This window comes from Gopherus evgoodei, chromosome 1 (genome assembly GCF_007399415.2).
Source record: "Gopherus evgoodei ecotype Sinaloan lineage chromosome 1, rGopEvg1_v1.p, whole genome shotgun sequence".
NCBI classification, from domain to species: Eukaryota; Metazoa; Chordata; order Testudines; family Testudinidae; genus Gopherus; species Gopherus evgoodei.
In genome coordinates, this window is record NC_044322.1 from 119,864,508 (window position 1) to 119,880,547 (window position 16,040).

Genomic DNA, 16,040 nt, shown 5'->3' on the forward strand with positions numbered 1-16,040 from the left:
TCTTGCATGACTCTCCAGACTCTGGGTCTCTATGCTCCAGCTCTGGCTAAACCTCAGTTCAAGCCACAGCAGACTCCTGCTCAGGCCATCCACTCAAAATATGAGACCGCTTGTAAGAAGTTGTGGGACTGTAAGAGGTGCCCATAGAGGCAGTCTTGCCCTGTCCCCTAGCCTGGGTCCTCCAAAGGCGAGCAAGTGGGGAAAAGACGGTTTTGACGGGACGGCCGGGGTGCCCTGCCAGTTCTCATCAGGGATCCACCCCCAATAAAGCTTCCCTTCTCCGATCGGTTATGTGCGTTCCTCCCAGAGTGGTCCTCAACACTATCTCCTGGGGCTACACCCTCCAGTTTACTTGCTCCCTGCCCAACCAGCCCCCACCCCGTCCCTCCTGGGTGATCCCTCGCACTAGGCTCTGCTTGAGCAGGAGGTGGGGCGGCTCCTTGGCCTAGGAGCGGTGGAAGAAGTACCCAGGGAGTTCAAAGGCAAGGGGTACTACTCCTATTATTTCCTTATCCCAAAGGGGGTCAGGCCCATCTTGGACCTGCAAGGCCGAAACCAGTACATGGTGAAGCTCACATTCTGCATGGTCTTCCTGGCCTCCATCATCCCCTCCCTGGATCCCGGGGACTGGTACGCCACCCTTGATCTGCAGGACGCATACTTCCACATTGATATATTTGAGGGGCATAATCTGAGTGGTCTCTCCACCCAGAGGTGGGGCACAGACTTTTTGAAGTGCAGGAACTCCCCAGGTGGATCTGTTCATGACTCGGCAGAACTGTCGCTGTCCCTGGTTTTGCTCCGGGGAGGGGCAAGGATAGGGCGCTATCTCCGGTGCCTTCCTCCTGTCCTGGTCAGGCCAGTTTCTCTATGCCTTTCCCCCATTCCCGCTGATCAGCAAGGTCCTGGAAAAGATAAAGACGGACAAGGCCTGGGTCCTTCTGGTTGCCCTGGCACGGTCCAGATAGCATTGGTACGGGACCCTCATAGGCCTGGCAGTCGCCCTGCCGTGGCCATTGCAGTCCCGCCTGCACCTGCTCTCCCAAGATCAGGGCCACCTCCTCTACCCCATCCTAGCGGCACTCCACCTCACAGCATAGCTGCTCAGTGGTTAGGTAGGGAGGAGAGGATGTGTTCAGAAGGGGTTCAGCATGTCCTCCTAGAAAGCAGGCGGCCCTCCACGCGCCAAGCCTAGTTGGAAAAGTGGTATCGGTTTTCCAGATCAGCGAACGAGTGGGGTGTTTCCCCAGGGGCTGCCCCGATCCAGCTTATCCTGGATTACCTCCTTCACCTCAGAGCCCAGGGCCTGGCGCCGTCGTCAGTCAAGGTGCATCTGGAGGCCATATCGGCCTTCCACCTGCCGGTGCAGGGGCACACACTATTCTCCCATGCTATGACTGGCCAATTCCTTAAGGGGTTAGATCGTCTCTTCCCGTATGTTAGGCCTCCAGTCCCACAGTGGGACCTAAATTTGGTGTTGGCTGATCTCACGGGGCCCCTGTTTAAGTCTGCTCCTGGTCACACCTCTCATGGAAGGTGGCCTTCCTGGTTATGATCATGTCGGCTAGGCGGGTCTCAGAGCACAAGGCCCTGACCTCCAGGCTTCCGTACACGGTGTTCCATAAAGATAATGTCCAGCTCTGCCCACACCCCTCCTTCCTCCCGAAGGTGGTCTCCGCCTGTTACATGGGTCAGGACATTTTTCTGCCAGTCCTCTGCCCCAAGCCCCATGCATCCAGTGAGGAGCGCCGCCTCCACACGCTGGATGTGAGACGGGCTCTGGCTTTCTACCTGGAGTGGACTAAGCCATTCAGAAAGTCCTCGCAACTGTTCATCACCTTGGCTGAGCGCATGAAAGGTCAGTCGATCTCCACTCAGCAGCTCTCCACCTGGATCACCTCGTGCATCCATACCTCTTATGACCTGGCGGGAATCCCTCCACCACCAGTTGAGAAGGTGCACTCGACTCGGGCGCAGGCCTTGTCGGCTGCCTTTTTGGCCCACGTCCCCATTCAGGACATTTGTAGGGCTGCCACGTGGGCTTCAGTTCACTTGTTCCCCTTGCACTATGTGATCGTCTCCCAGACCAGGGTGGTCAGCAGAGCTGTACTCTGTCACGAGAATTTGTGAACTCCTACCCACCTCCAACAGATATAGCTTGGAATCACCTGCTGTGGAATACACACGAGCAATCACTCGAAGAAGAAAAAACAGTTACCTTTTCCATAACTTGTGATCTTCAAGATGTGTTGCTCATGTCTATTCCACATCCCGCCCTTCTTCCCCTCTGTCAGAATTGTCTGTCAAGATGGAACTGAGGGTAGGGGGAGCCCACAGCGCCCCTTATACCGCTCCATGGAGGTGCTGCTCCAGGAGTTGCTGGGATGCTCCCCTATGGGTACTGCTAGGGGAAAAACTTCCAGCACCGGTGCATGTGACGAGCACGCACACCTATTGTGGAATAGACATGAGCAACACATCTCGAAGAACACCAGTTTCAGAAAAGGTAACTATCTTTTCTAGCTCAGGTGGTATTCCCCAGGACCACTATTGAATTTGGTATTCTCCTCTATTATCTGGATCCTTGACTAATAATTCTTGATATTACCATGACACAAGTTTCAGTTTTGTTAATCTACTAAACTAATATTGAATATTTCAGGACACGTTGTGACTGGGGTTATTAAACTTTGACTATATTCCTTTCTGAGGGCTCAATCTTCCCATTGAAGGCAGTGCAAAACTCCCACAAGCTTCAGAGTGGAGTACATTTGTGCCTTTGATATACGCCCAATACTGATCAGAGTGAACAGATTTATAAATTGTACAACACAAACTAAATATTATGAAATAGCAGAGTAGTGATTCTCATTACTGTTGCAGTCTGAGTGCATTAATGTTACTTTCTGTTAAGTGCTCTGGTACTTTAAATTTATTGCTGATCTTTTGCTGTTCTGTTTTAGCTGCCTTACTGCAAGCTACAGTTGCACTGAACCAGTGGTTCTCAAACTATGGTCCGTGGATTGATGGTCTACGGAACACTTGCTAGTGGTCCACAAACAGCAAGCTGGTCTCATGGTACTGGCTTCTCCTCCCTCTTTTCAACTGCCAAATCAAATTTAAAAAGCAGTTAAAATGCTTGCAGGGGGAAATAATATTAGGGAAGCAATTGCTGTAGTTGCCACATGGTTATTATGTGGTCATGAGCAGTGGGGGAGAAGTGGTGCACATAATCATACTGGGAGGAGAGGTAGTCCATGAGGCAATATCTCTGTTAAGTTGTGGTCCACTCTGTGGAAAATGTTTGAGAACCTCGCATTGAGCATTTGAGTTGCTTATGTTGAGACTGTGTTGCTGCTCCTTAATCATGCATGTTGCACCTCCATTTCTGTGCAGATTGCAGCCCCCCTCCTGAAGAGTCCAGCCCAGGTATGTGGTTTTCCATTCATGGCTTCTGCAAATTGCAATTTTTGTTTGTATTTAACAGTGAAACAAGAGTTTTGCTGATGTGTTATCTAATACTGCATTGGAAAAATGTGCAAGGAAAAGTGTTGTTTTTCTCCAGTCAGTCTCTTTTTACCAAATAAAAACATGATAGGAGGAAGACATGGAAGAAGAAATAGCTACAAGTATCGCTTAACTTCTATAAACACATACTGTCTCACCATGAAATCTGATAGGTTATTTCCTAAAGAGACGTGGAACAGGCTCACTGTAGAGTCTGGTAGCTTTATATGTTGATAGATGAGAAATGGTCAGTGACATTACCTTTAATTTCTCTTGTTGCCAAGTTCTAGTAAATTGATTTGAGGAGTGCTAACGTAGGACCTGTTCCAAAGGCCATGGATATCAATTGTTATCTGATTATTGATTTCAATGGACCTTAGATAATGCTGTTTATTGGGTGCTAAATTAAGTATTCTGAATGGACATTAGGATATGGAGCAATCTGATTGGATGATAGAGGGTAAGTAATTGCTTTGTGGATGTGCCACAGCATTGTAGGCCATTTGAAACCTAACTTTCAGAATACAAATTTGAAATAGTTTGATTTCATTGTCTATCACTCCTCCTCACAACACCACAGACTTTATTCAGTCTCTAAATTATTCTGCTTAAATATTGCCTCTGTCTCATATTAAACTGCTTTGATTTCTCTCTCCTATTGGAGATCAGTTTGGGAGTGGCATAGAGTCAACATCGACGTTAAGTCAACACTGTGTCAGTGTAGATACTGCACAGCTTACATCAAATGTTGCTGGCTTTCAGAAGCCATCCCACAGTGCCCCACAATGACAGTTCAATTAGTGCAAACGCTCCTGGTAAAGACACGCATCGCCAACACATGGAAGTTGTGCAAAGTGTAGGCATGCACAAAGCATGTAATTATTGCAGTGGCTGGATGCCAACATAAATTAGGTCAACTTAATTTTGTAGTGTAGACATACCCAATTCAGAAAAGCACTTAAGCATGTACCTAACTCTCATTGAAGTCAGTGGGACTTGAAGGCATGCTTAAATATATTATTGAATATGGATAGACTTGAGCCCTGCTTTGCTGAATCAGGGGCGGAACACAAGTCAGCACCTGAATGAATAATCTGGTTTTCAGAGTTGCTGAGCACCTGCAGCTCTCCCAGAGTTAAATTGCAGCTTCAGGTGCCCAGTACTTTGATATGTGACCCTACCTTTATTGCTGTATTCTCTTTACTGCTGTGGAAAAGGAAGATATAAACTTTAAAAACAATACACTCTTTCACAACTTTCCCCCTGTACACCTCTGTGTGTGCACATTAACTTAAATAGACTTTCCAGGGACAAAAGCAATAGGGCTTGTGTGCAGTAGTCCTGAGTGGCACTATTATATGTCTTAATAGGTTATTTCAGTATCTAATTTCTGTGCTCCAGGGCCTATCATCACAGCCTCTCAGCTATAGAAGCTCTTTCTCTTCCTCCCTTATGCAGTGTTTTTCAGCCTTGGCTGCATTCTTTTTATCTCATCATTTCCACAGGTTCTTCCCTATGGAAAGCAAAATGTCCCTGGAGTTCTCTCCCATTCAGGCCTTCCTCCTGGCTTCCTAATAGCAATAAGAAAAATAAAAAAGACATATGGAGCCAAATCCTGACATCTTTTACCAAGCAAGACTGCCATTGACTTCCATGGGTACTATCTCTTAGTGAGGACTCTGAGATTTGGCCTTCAGTCTGAACTTTCAGTAGAAATTTTAATAAAAGGAGGGGTATTTATAAACAAAATAAAAAAATGGCAACTTTGAACTTTTTTTGACCAGATCTTCAGCTGCTGTAAATCAGCGTAATTGTCCATCTCACGTCCCTCCACACCTCCATTTACTTTGAAAGTTATATTGACTTCAGTGGAGCTATGATGATTTACGCTAGCTATGGGTTTGCCAGTCACCAGACTGGGCACCTCCCAAGCGTTGTGGCCTGGGATCATGCTCATGGGCCTTCTTAGACTCCGACATCCTTTTTGCCATTCACAGTCCCCTTCTTGGGGTCTGGGTTTATTCAGATAAAATAAACTAAAAAGTAAAACTCAGAGCCCCAAAACAAAATCCATCCAAGTAACCCTCTTGTTAGGTCATTCCCAGGCCTCTCCTGCTTGTAGCTTCAGTCTCACTCACTCCTCACTGTCTGTGATCTCCCTGAGCATCTGCACTTCACTGCAGCCTCCTGCTGCTCTTTCTAGGGAAATCACCTTATCCATACCCAGATGTGGCCTCTTAATAATCAGAATTGGTTGGCCCCAACCCTCCAGCCCTTCAGGGGCAAGCCATCCTATTAATTGTCCCATAGAGTATGTATTGCCATTAAAGTGTTCTGGTGATTTCATAAAATGTAAGAGCAGAGCTCAAGTGGATTGTGTTGTCACAACAGAATTAGAATACCTGACAGTGTTTCAAAATCTTTTATTTGTTTTAAAGAATATATAGTTCCAACAATAAAATCCTGTTAAGAATATTGTTTAAAAAAACACAAACAAAAACCCGATTGAGGAAAGTGAATATATGAGTACTATAGACAATTTATTTTAAAACTGCCAGTGGATGTCCAGTCCTGATGTGAATCTGTCGGTTACTATTCCTTTCCTCTTTGTTTATAGTCAGTTGCTGCTGTCAGATTTCTTGAATTTATATGCGTGGTATCTCTCCTCTCAGATTAGAGGGAAAAGCAATGTCACACTGTTAAATGACAAGATTTGAATTTCATTATTGATGTTTCAAGCCATAAATAAAATATACCAAATAGAGGAAAGGTTAGCACACTCCAACAGAGCTACGAAAGTTTCCGTTACATAATAGCTGACCTTGGAAACTAATCCAAGAATTGCATTATCTTTCTGAATTCTGTTTTTATCATGCTACTGATTTACAGTTTGATTTAAAACAGATATGTCTTTTTTTTAATGGATTTGTTGACAAAGACATATAATAATTTTGAATTTTAACTCCCCCTGGATTATTTAGAAAGTTAAATATTGCTATGTGTTGGAATGGCTACATTCTAAAAGATATTTTCCATTTTTTTAATCCTTTTATACAAAGCTCTTTAAAGCAAATACCGAGAAATAATTTCTTTAAAATAACCTGAGTTTTGCTTTCTGAGGGTTCATAGTTCCAGATTAGGGCATTTGATTAATTTGGAAAAACTATATGATAGAGAATAAAAGACAAGCTGTAATTCTTTCAGTTAGCTCTTCTGAGCTACTAAAGTAAGGTACTTTAATATATGCAGTGGAACAGAGCCAAATAACTTTCCTTCATTTAGTTTATTAGATTATCTGCCTATTGCATAGGACAGAGGTTTTAAAAGCACCCTAATGCTGGACTTGTCATTTATGATGTTTCTGTTAGCAAGTTTCCATAACTTCCCTCCTTGGATGGTTATCAGGGAAAATTGTATTGTTGTTGGCTCTTAACCATAGACTTCAATTGAAGTCCTGAACAGCTTCCTGTCAGAGGCCTGGAATGATCCTGTTCTTGCATGATTATGATCTGTACATCACCTTGTATGGTGCGGCCAGCTAGTCTGGTGGTGGTATGACTTCCATTTTTGGACTGTACTGTATGTTAAAAATAAAACTGATTTAAATAGCAGTTTTCCCTTTTTAAATTTCTATTTTTTTTTTAAAAGACCAAAAGCAGAACACCTTTCTATCCTGTCTTGTACTATGGAAAAAGTTTTGACACAGTGTCTGATTAACTTCTTTTCACGGAATGATGAAAGTGGGCTTAAAAAACTGAAGGATGGTTAAGATGTGGGGGGAGGGAAGGAAGTAGAATAATGGAAAAACTGAACTACTGGGGCTTTTTATGGTACATGAGTTTTAGAGAGGAAGAATGGTGCAATGGTTAGGGTACTAGCATGGGAATCTGGAAACTTAGGTTCAGTTCCCTGCTCTGTCACTGGCTTCATGGTGACCTTAGGGAAATCACTTAATCTTGCTGTAAAATGGGGATAATAGGACTTCCCTACATCACAGGGGTGTTATGAGGATAAATACATTGACAGTTATGAGGGGCTCAGTTGCGGTGGTGCTGGGGGCCATGTAAGTACCACACAAGGGTAAAATAGATTTAGGAGAAGCCCTTTAGATGCCAAGGAGCAGAAGAAATTTAGTAGCAATTAGCTATACTGTGTATCTGTTACAGAATACAATTCGGCTTTCTTTCCTCCTATCTTCCTCCCCTTGAATAGTGCTTTATAAATCAGTTAATCTGCTGCCTGCTCTCTGTAGGCAAATATGGCAGCTAGTATATGCTCATGAATGTCCACCACCCCAGCCTTACACAGGAGATCCTTCTTTATTGTTCTGTTGTAATAACAATTCTTTTAAGCACGTTACAGTATGGTGCTGAATAGCACTGGAAATAAATGGGCCAGCCAGGAAAAATAAGCTGCTATTAGACTATGCTAAATGCCTGTTATCAATAGTGTTCTACTTTAAATTGAGCCAGAAAGTTTCTTAGGACAATGGCTTTACCATTTTGTTCTTTTTCAAAATAAAAGTATTTAAAATGTCTTTTTAATTTTTTTTAACCAGGTGAATGGAGTGAGGCTCTTTACCCGTTGCTGACAACACTCACAGACTGTGTAGCCATGATGAGTGACAAGGCAAAGAAAGCTATGGTCTTTTTGTTAATGCAGGATAGCGCTCCTACAATAGCTCTGTGCCTGAGCCTTCAATATCGCAGGGATGTTGTCTTCTGCCAAACTGTAAGCAAGAAAGTTGCCTGACGTGATTACAGTTAGACTTGTGGTGGGTTTTTAAGAATCTGAGAGATTAATGTGGTTAGAACTGATAATCTTTTATACTTATTGTCTTAACAGCAGTATAGAAATCAAATGCAGCCTCCCCTCTTGTGCACTGAAAAATAGTACTGCATATAGGTATCTACCAATAAAATGAATTGTCTGCCATCTCTGTCCTGTATATTCATTTAAAAATTATGCCAGTTTAGTAGAGTTGTTGATTAATCACAGTTAATTCACGCAGTTAATTAAAAAAAATTAATCGTGCTTAAAAAAAATAATCATCGTTAATTGCAGTTTTAAATGCACTGTTAAACAATAGAATACCAATTTAAATTTATTAAATATTTTCATGTTTTTCTATATTTTCATATATATTGTATTCTGTATTGTCATTGAAATCAAAGTGTATATTATTTTTATTACAAATATTTGCACTGTAAATGATAAACAAAAGAAATAGTATTTTTCAGTTCACCTCATACAAGTACTATAGTGCAATCTCTTTGTCGTGAAAATGCAATTTACAAGTGTTGATTTTTTTTGTTACATAACTGCACTAATAACCAAAACAGTGTAAAACTTCAGAGCCTACAAGTCCACTCAGTCCTACTTCTTGGTCAGCCAATCGCTAAGACAAACAAGTTTGTTTACATTTAAAGGAGATAATGCTGCCCTCTTCTGATTTACAGTGTCACCAGAAAGTGAGAACAGGCATTTGCACGGCACTTTTGTTGCTGGCATTGTAAGATATTTACATGCCCAATATGCTAAACATTCAAATGCCCCTTCATGCTTTGGCCGCAATTCCAGAGGACATGCTTCCATGCTGATGACGCTCATTTAAAAAAAAATGCATTAATTAAATTTGTGACTGAACTTCTTGGGGGGAGAATTGTATGTCCCCTGCTCTGTTTTACCCACATCCTACCATATATTTAATGTTATAGTAGTCTCGGATGATGACCCAGCACATTGTTCATTTTAAGAATATTGTCACTGCTGTGCTCACAAAACACAAAGAAGGTACCAATGTGAGATTTCTGAAGATAGCTACAGCACTCGACACAGGGTTTAAGACTCTGAAGTGCCTTCCAAAATATGAGCGGGATGAGATATGGAGCATGCTTTCAGAAGTCTTAAAAGAGCAACACTCCGATGCAGAAACTACAGAATCTGAACCATCAGAAAAGAAAATCAACCTTCTGCTGGTGGCATCTGACTCAGATAATGAAAATAAACGTGTGTTGGTCTACACTGCTTTGGATGGTTGTTGAGCATTACCCATGATCAGCGTGGATGCATGTCCCCTGGAATGGTGGTTGAAGCATGAAGGGACGTATGACTCTTTAGTGCATCTGGCACATAAATATCTTGCCACACTGGCTACAGCAGTGCCATGAGAACACCTGTTCTCACTTTCCGGTAACATTATAACAGGAAGCAGGCAACATTATCTCCTGCAAATGTAAATAAACTTGTTTGTCTAAGCAATTGGCTGAACAAGATGTAGGACTGAGTGGACTTGCAGACTCTAAAATTTTACATTGTTTTGTTTTTGAATGAAGTTATATTTTGTACATAAAAAACAAACAGAAGCGGTGGAGGGAGAAGAAAATATGATCAGCAAAACATTTCTTCCTGACCTGCAGTACATTATTGCCTGCATCAAGTGCAAAACTGACACACATGATTTTTCATATGTTACTTAAAGCAGGGCTCCAGAATGTATCAGATATCAGTCAAAGGATTTGAGGAGGAGGGAACCAACAATGTCTAAGGCTATGGCTATGCCATAGTCGAAGGTGTAATTTGAAGTTTGTGTAGGCATACATGCACTACCTAGTCAGCACAGCTAAAAATAGCAGTGAAGTCATGGCTGCATGGGCTATTAGAAGCCCTTCTGGGTTCCTCTGGGCATTCAGTCGTACTGCATGCACAGCAGCCTGCGCTGCCACATCTTTGCTGCTATTTTTAGTGAGATAGATTAAGCTAGAGTGGGTATGTGTAGCTGAGCTGCAGTCACACCTCTGACTGCAGTGTAGACATGATTTAGGGTAGTTCCCTGGAGAGGCTTCCAGCTCCCAACCCCAGCTGCTTGGAAAGGTGAGGGTGCTTGGATTTCTACTCAAGTACTGTTCCTGAGCCCTGCTTGGGGGCCCAGACTTTCATGTCTGCCTCTGACTAGAAGTTGTCTGATAAATTTGAAGGGCTTCCCACATGTCCGTCTGCTGAAAGACAGAAGAAGCTTTCACACACTCTTCTCTCACCTGATCCAGCCCATCTACGCTACCACTTAAGTTGTTCTAACTTATATCACTCAGGGGTGTGAAAAAGTCACCCCCCGATCGACGCAAATTAGATTGGCCTAAATGCTGTCTACACCGGTGCTATGTCAGCAGGACAGCGTCTCCCACTGACATTGCTTCTGCGCTTCACTAAGGTGGAGTAATTATACCGATGGGAGAGCGCTCTCCCGTCGGTATAGTGTGTCTTCAGCACATGTGGTACAGCGGTGCAGCTGCGCCAATATAGCACTGTAGTGTAGACTTGCCCATAGTCTCCTGACTACTCTGTGCCTTCTGCCCTCCCCCTCTGGCTTCTGTTTTCCAGGATCTTCTCGCTCTGTGAATAGCTCCAGAGCCTGTCTCTGCTGTTTCTCCTAGCTCTCCCAAACAACAGCAGAGTGAAACCGACATGATTATTGTTAGTTTTGCTGCTGCCCTTGGGGTTTTGAATAGTAGAAATGAAAACTTGATGGGAGTCAGTTTTCACTCAGCTGCAGCTTGGCATAGCTCTTAGCAGGAGCAGCAGCACAGGTACTGGAGCAATCTCCCTGCTGACTCAGGTAGATATTTCCTCTAGGGTTCAGTTTCAGATGTCTGAGTATTGGTTCACATTTGCTACAATTGGGTGCCATAATATTTTAAATTAAAGCTTAAATTTTGAGTAATTGATACTTACTTTCCTCCTGTTCACTAGGGAAAGCTGACAACTTGCCATTGATGAGTAGGCAAATAGGTTATTCTATGCCCTGTCACAGTCACACAGTCTTTGCTTAAACACATCAGTGCTCCTTGACATCAGCTAAATTGGAGGATCATTCTGCTAACTCACTGCACACCATAGAACAAAACATACTCAAATTCTCCTTGCAGATATTCCTTATGATTTTAAATCTTTTTGCTCTAGTTTTATTTTGTCTAATAACCTCAAATCATCAAGTTTAATTTTATAGTAACTGTTACTTAGTTTAAATACTTCAAACAGACCTTAGTAATCTTCATTCAGGTGAAATGATCCCCATCCCCTGTGTTTTTGAGTACAAAAAAATTCCCCCTCATAAATCAATCATTTCCTTTGGCCTAATTCTGCAGTGAAATCATAAATCCTGTGTTAGTGGCATCAGTCAGTTGCATTGGAAATTACTGTGTTGTTACAAACACGGAATTAAGATCCACCACTGTATTGGGACCTGATCCTGAGAAGTGCTCAGACCAGCTGCTTCCGCTGAAGTCAGCAGGTGTTCACAACACTACAGGGAAATGTTTGCATAAAAAAACAGGCATTGTAGCCTTTTAAACTTTTTTTTTTTTTTTGAAACGGTGGAATAATTTATGTTATTAATATTAAATCTAAGTTTCAGAGTTAAAACTAGTTGTGTCTTTTACACCTGTAATTGAAATTGTTTTCCAAGGAAATCTTGGAGATTAATTATTACAACTTAGATTCTGATACAACTGGTCGTGTGAACAAAACTAATAGACCTGAAGGCAACAGGAGTCCCTGTAAATCAAATAAAATATTTCCCATTTTTTTATTAATATTTCTCTTGAACTGTGAGGAAGGAGTGTCACTTCTAAAGAAAAAGAATATCAGTTTGACAGCTGTTACAGCATCTCTTAGATACTATAATGCTTTCATTTTGGATTAGAGACTCACGTTTTCTAGTTATTTTACTTTTGCATTTCTTCTCTTCTGTAGCTGACAGCTCTTATTTGTGGTTTCATTATCAAGCTGAGGAACTGCCTGCATGATGATGGATTCCTAAGGCAGCTCTACACCATTGGTCTGCTGGCGCAGTTTGAAAGCCTTTTGAGCACATATGGTAAAGTTACTCTGCATGGGACATTGTTTATAAATTGACAGTTTCAGCTTAATATAGGCCACAGTTGCAAAATGAGTGTGCAGCTTTTGGAATAATTTGCAGTTCAGCAACAAAAAAGAATTTTGAACTATAAACCAAAATTATAGTTTAAATATTTATTCAGCTCCTGAAATAGAAGCTTTGTATTTCTTTCATTTAAATGATTTATATTTCATAAAATAAGACTGTGGTTACTTGATCATACTTGTTCTTTTCTGAAGAGAAATGGAATTAAACTCCAACCAAGTTAAGAGGAACTACTTACAAAAAATACAATTTGCAATTTCTTGAACCCCCTTAAATACATAATAGAGAGACTGAAGAAGTATTAGGAGTATGACTCTATGAATAAATCCAGATCCACTCATACTACTGTGCAGTATGTTGTGATGGAGTAGAGGCTGTCTGTGTGGGGAATGGGAGAGCAGGAGAGGACTTTAGGGGATGGACGATACGGAGCCTGTAACCTGAGCTAGGTAAGGGAGGGGAAAGGTCAACACCTTTGCCCGGGAAGGGGGACAAAGGAAGGGAGTGGCAAAGAGGGAAGCAGTTTGAGTTTGGGCTTGGGGCTGTGTGGGCGGAATTCAGGGTATCCTAGCTAGGATCCAAGCACCCTGAAAGCCCAGAAGGACTCGATGGAGGGGTCCTGACTATGCCTGCAAGCTCTGCTGTAACCTGTGTTCCTGTTGTCAATAAACCTTCTGTTTTACTGGCTGGCTAAAAGTCACAGCGGGTCCCAGGAAGAGGGGTGCAGGACTGGACTCCCCACACTCCGTGACATATGGAATTAATGCTTTTTGAGCTGATGACAAATTGACAGAACACCGTGCTTATGGATATGACCAGCCTCTGAAGCATTTACTAACATTATTTATCAATGGAAAAAAAAACATAAAGTATACTTTAAGGCTGTAGCCACGGATGTGTTTTCCATCTTTACCAAGATTCATAAAGCCAGTTAAGACTCCAGTCCTGCAGTCAGATCAACTTTTACTTATCTTTGTGTTTGTGGGAGGCTCATTAATGTCTAAGGTTTTTAGCATGGAAGCAAGGGGTTACCCATGTAGATCCAGTTGAAGGATAAGGGTCTCCTAATTTCTTCAGAATGCTGGTGAACCCCAATCATATCAAGTGTGTATTTGAGACTAGATAAGAGCAAATTGTTTATTTATGGAAAGTAATTACTGCAATTCACTTTTCTGCTCCTTGATTTAGGTGAAGAGCTGGCAATGCTGGAGGACATGAATTTGGGAATAATGGATTTGAGAAATGTAACCTTTAAAGTAACTCAGGCCACATCAAGTGCATCTGCTGACATGCTGCCAGTCATTACAGGAAATCGGTAAAAAAAAAAGTAAACCCAAACAGAGGAGAAGGGGGGCAGTGGGGCTAGAAGAAGGAAAGATTAAAAATATACTTGAACCTCAAGTGCAAAACAGCCAATATCTGGATATATTTTACAATCTCAGCATTTCAAATAGAATGATTTTGAAACTGATCTTGATTAATTTTTATTATTGCTTTATTTTACAAACAGCCAAACTGAAAAGTGCATAACAAGATGACTCCAGAAAGATGACAAACTTGTTAACGTGTAAATATTAAATTGTCCTGGCTTTTCATAATCACAAGGTTTTCAAGCATTTTTGAAGTTCATCCTAAACAGATCAAAAAATAAAAAGTCTGTTTGAATTAACAAAAGGCAGTTTTCCAATATACACTAGGATTTGTTACAGCTTTAATCTGGTGAGAATAGCAAAGCTTTCACACCGCCAGAACAACACATTGAATCGGACACTTCAACCTGCCACCTAGTCAGTTAGGCCACAGTCCTGCTCCTGGCACAATACCAGCAGATCCTTGCACCCAAGCAGAGTCTCATTGAAATCAGCAGGACTCTGCATGAATGCAGGGATCTGCCCAGAGGGAACTGGTATAGGAATCAGGGCTTTAGCTAGGGAAGGGCAGGACCCTCACTGAACTAAATGAGTTTCTTTACAATTTAATTGAGATTTTAAATGAGATACTTTTAGTCCAATAAGAGAAGAAAAATACAGGAAATATGTGATTTAAAACCAATACAAGGGCAAAACATGGTATTGAGGACATTAAATGTAGCCATGAACATGTCTTTTCACCTTCAGTTAGATTACAGAAAATGAAGCATCATTTCTAAAACCATATGTCATTTTTGTGGTGTTAGCTTTATGTTGAGGGGAAATTGCTGTTTGTGTGTTCTGCTTCTGTCCACTAAAAACTGCAAATTTGGCCTAAACTATACTCTCTTCCCCCTCCATCCAATGCAAGACAGACTGACTTTTTTAATATAATATTTTCATAGGCTCCTTAGCACAGTGGTTGAAAGCTTTTAAAGTATCATTGTGGTCAGAAAAATAATTGTAAAGATTCTGTATTTGTTCTCTCATTGACCTCTGTATCAAATTGCCTTTTTTACATGTACACCACCCTCCAGCCCATAAATGCCAGTCCTGCAAATTCAATCTGGTGCTTGTAAGTCAAGTGGGTTCTTCTTGCTTCTGTATCATCATCAGTAATAAAGATTTTGAAATCAAAGTTACCGGACTGTTGATGATGTGTGAGGCACACTATAAAATCCAGCTTGTTCTCCCAGAGCCATGCACACTCTGCAGTACTAAATTAAATGAAAACTAATTGTTGACAGCAAGGTAAACAGATAAAACACAAAAGGTAAACACACCAGGACATAAGCTGAATGCTGCAGTTTTTAAATTGCTTTCTGACCAGTATGAAGCTTAAAAGCACTAGCATGTCTTTGACACCCTATTAATTTGCTGTATGTTCAGCTATTATTCTTTGCAAAAAGAGATGTCACATTTTTAAAAATATAGATCAGTAAGCAAATGCCATAGTTGTAAAATTTTCCATTTGTTTGTTTGAAGTGATGGATTTAATGTGAGGATTCCTTTGCCAAGCGCCTTGTTTGATTCGTTGCCACGGGAGATTCAGAGCGGCATGCTACTGAGAGTTCAGCCTGTTCTTTTCAACGTGGGAATCAATGAGCAGCAAACCCTAGCAGAGAAGTACATATCCAATCACAAAAATTCAAGCTTAAATGATGTGAGATAATCTTTTACCCTGCTGGAAATACATTTCTGCCATGATGGAATACCTTGCATTATTGTCATAAAAGAAAATAAATGCTGGATAAATAAAGGCATGTTTCTCAGTCACGTATCTTTGGATCAGTGACTACAGCCTCCTCCTTAATCCTGCTCATTGTTGTTTTGTATCCCTTTTACCTGTCTCTGGCAAGACAACAGGGCAAAAGTTCTCTGCAAAAGTTTCAGATGGTATTTTCCCAAACCAAATTAACTTGAAATTTCCAAATAAATGGGCTTTTAATATTGAAAGATAGAGAAACCAAGATTTTAAGTATTAACTGCCAAAGCCTGAGAGTGTGTATATGCACCTACATATGATTTTACTCCTGGAATAAATCTCTTTAGCTTTTTATGCTGCACTCCTCACTATCTGAGTGGAGGATTGAACTTTCAGGAATTTCACAGGTTGAATCTTTAAGTCACCCTCTCATGTTTAAATGTCAGAAAAGAAAAGGAGTAAACGTATCTCTGGGCTA

General features: G+C 41.5%; 1 protein-coding gene across 15 annotated transcripts in view; it reads left to right on the forward strand.

Moving 5' to 3' along the window:
• INPP4A (inositol polyphosphate-4-phosphatase type I A) overlaps window positions 1-16,040 on the forward strand; it is a 192,930-nt gene that overhangs the window by 159,023 nt on the left and 17,867 nt on the right. For 12 of the 15 annotated variants that reach the window (XM_030570810.1, XM_030570838.1, XM_030570820.1 and 9 more), the window contains 5 exons: window positions 3,397-3,429; window positions 8,066-8,238; window positions 12,259-12,382; window positions 13,637-13,763; window positions 15,343-15,483. In XM_030570810.1, the coding sequence (XP_030426670.1) occupies window positions 3,397-3,429; window positions 8,066-8,238; window positions 12,259-12,382; window positions 13,637-13,763; window positions 15,343-15,483 (598 nt within the window). The remainder of the gene's footprint in view (window positions 1-3,396; window positions 3,430-8,065; window positions 8,239-12,258; window positions 12,383-13,636; window positions 13,764-15,342; window positions 15,484-16,040) is intronic. The other 3 variants (XM_030570856.1, XM_030570803.1, XM_030570831.1) reach the window with 1 other exon arrangement.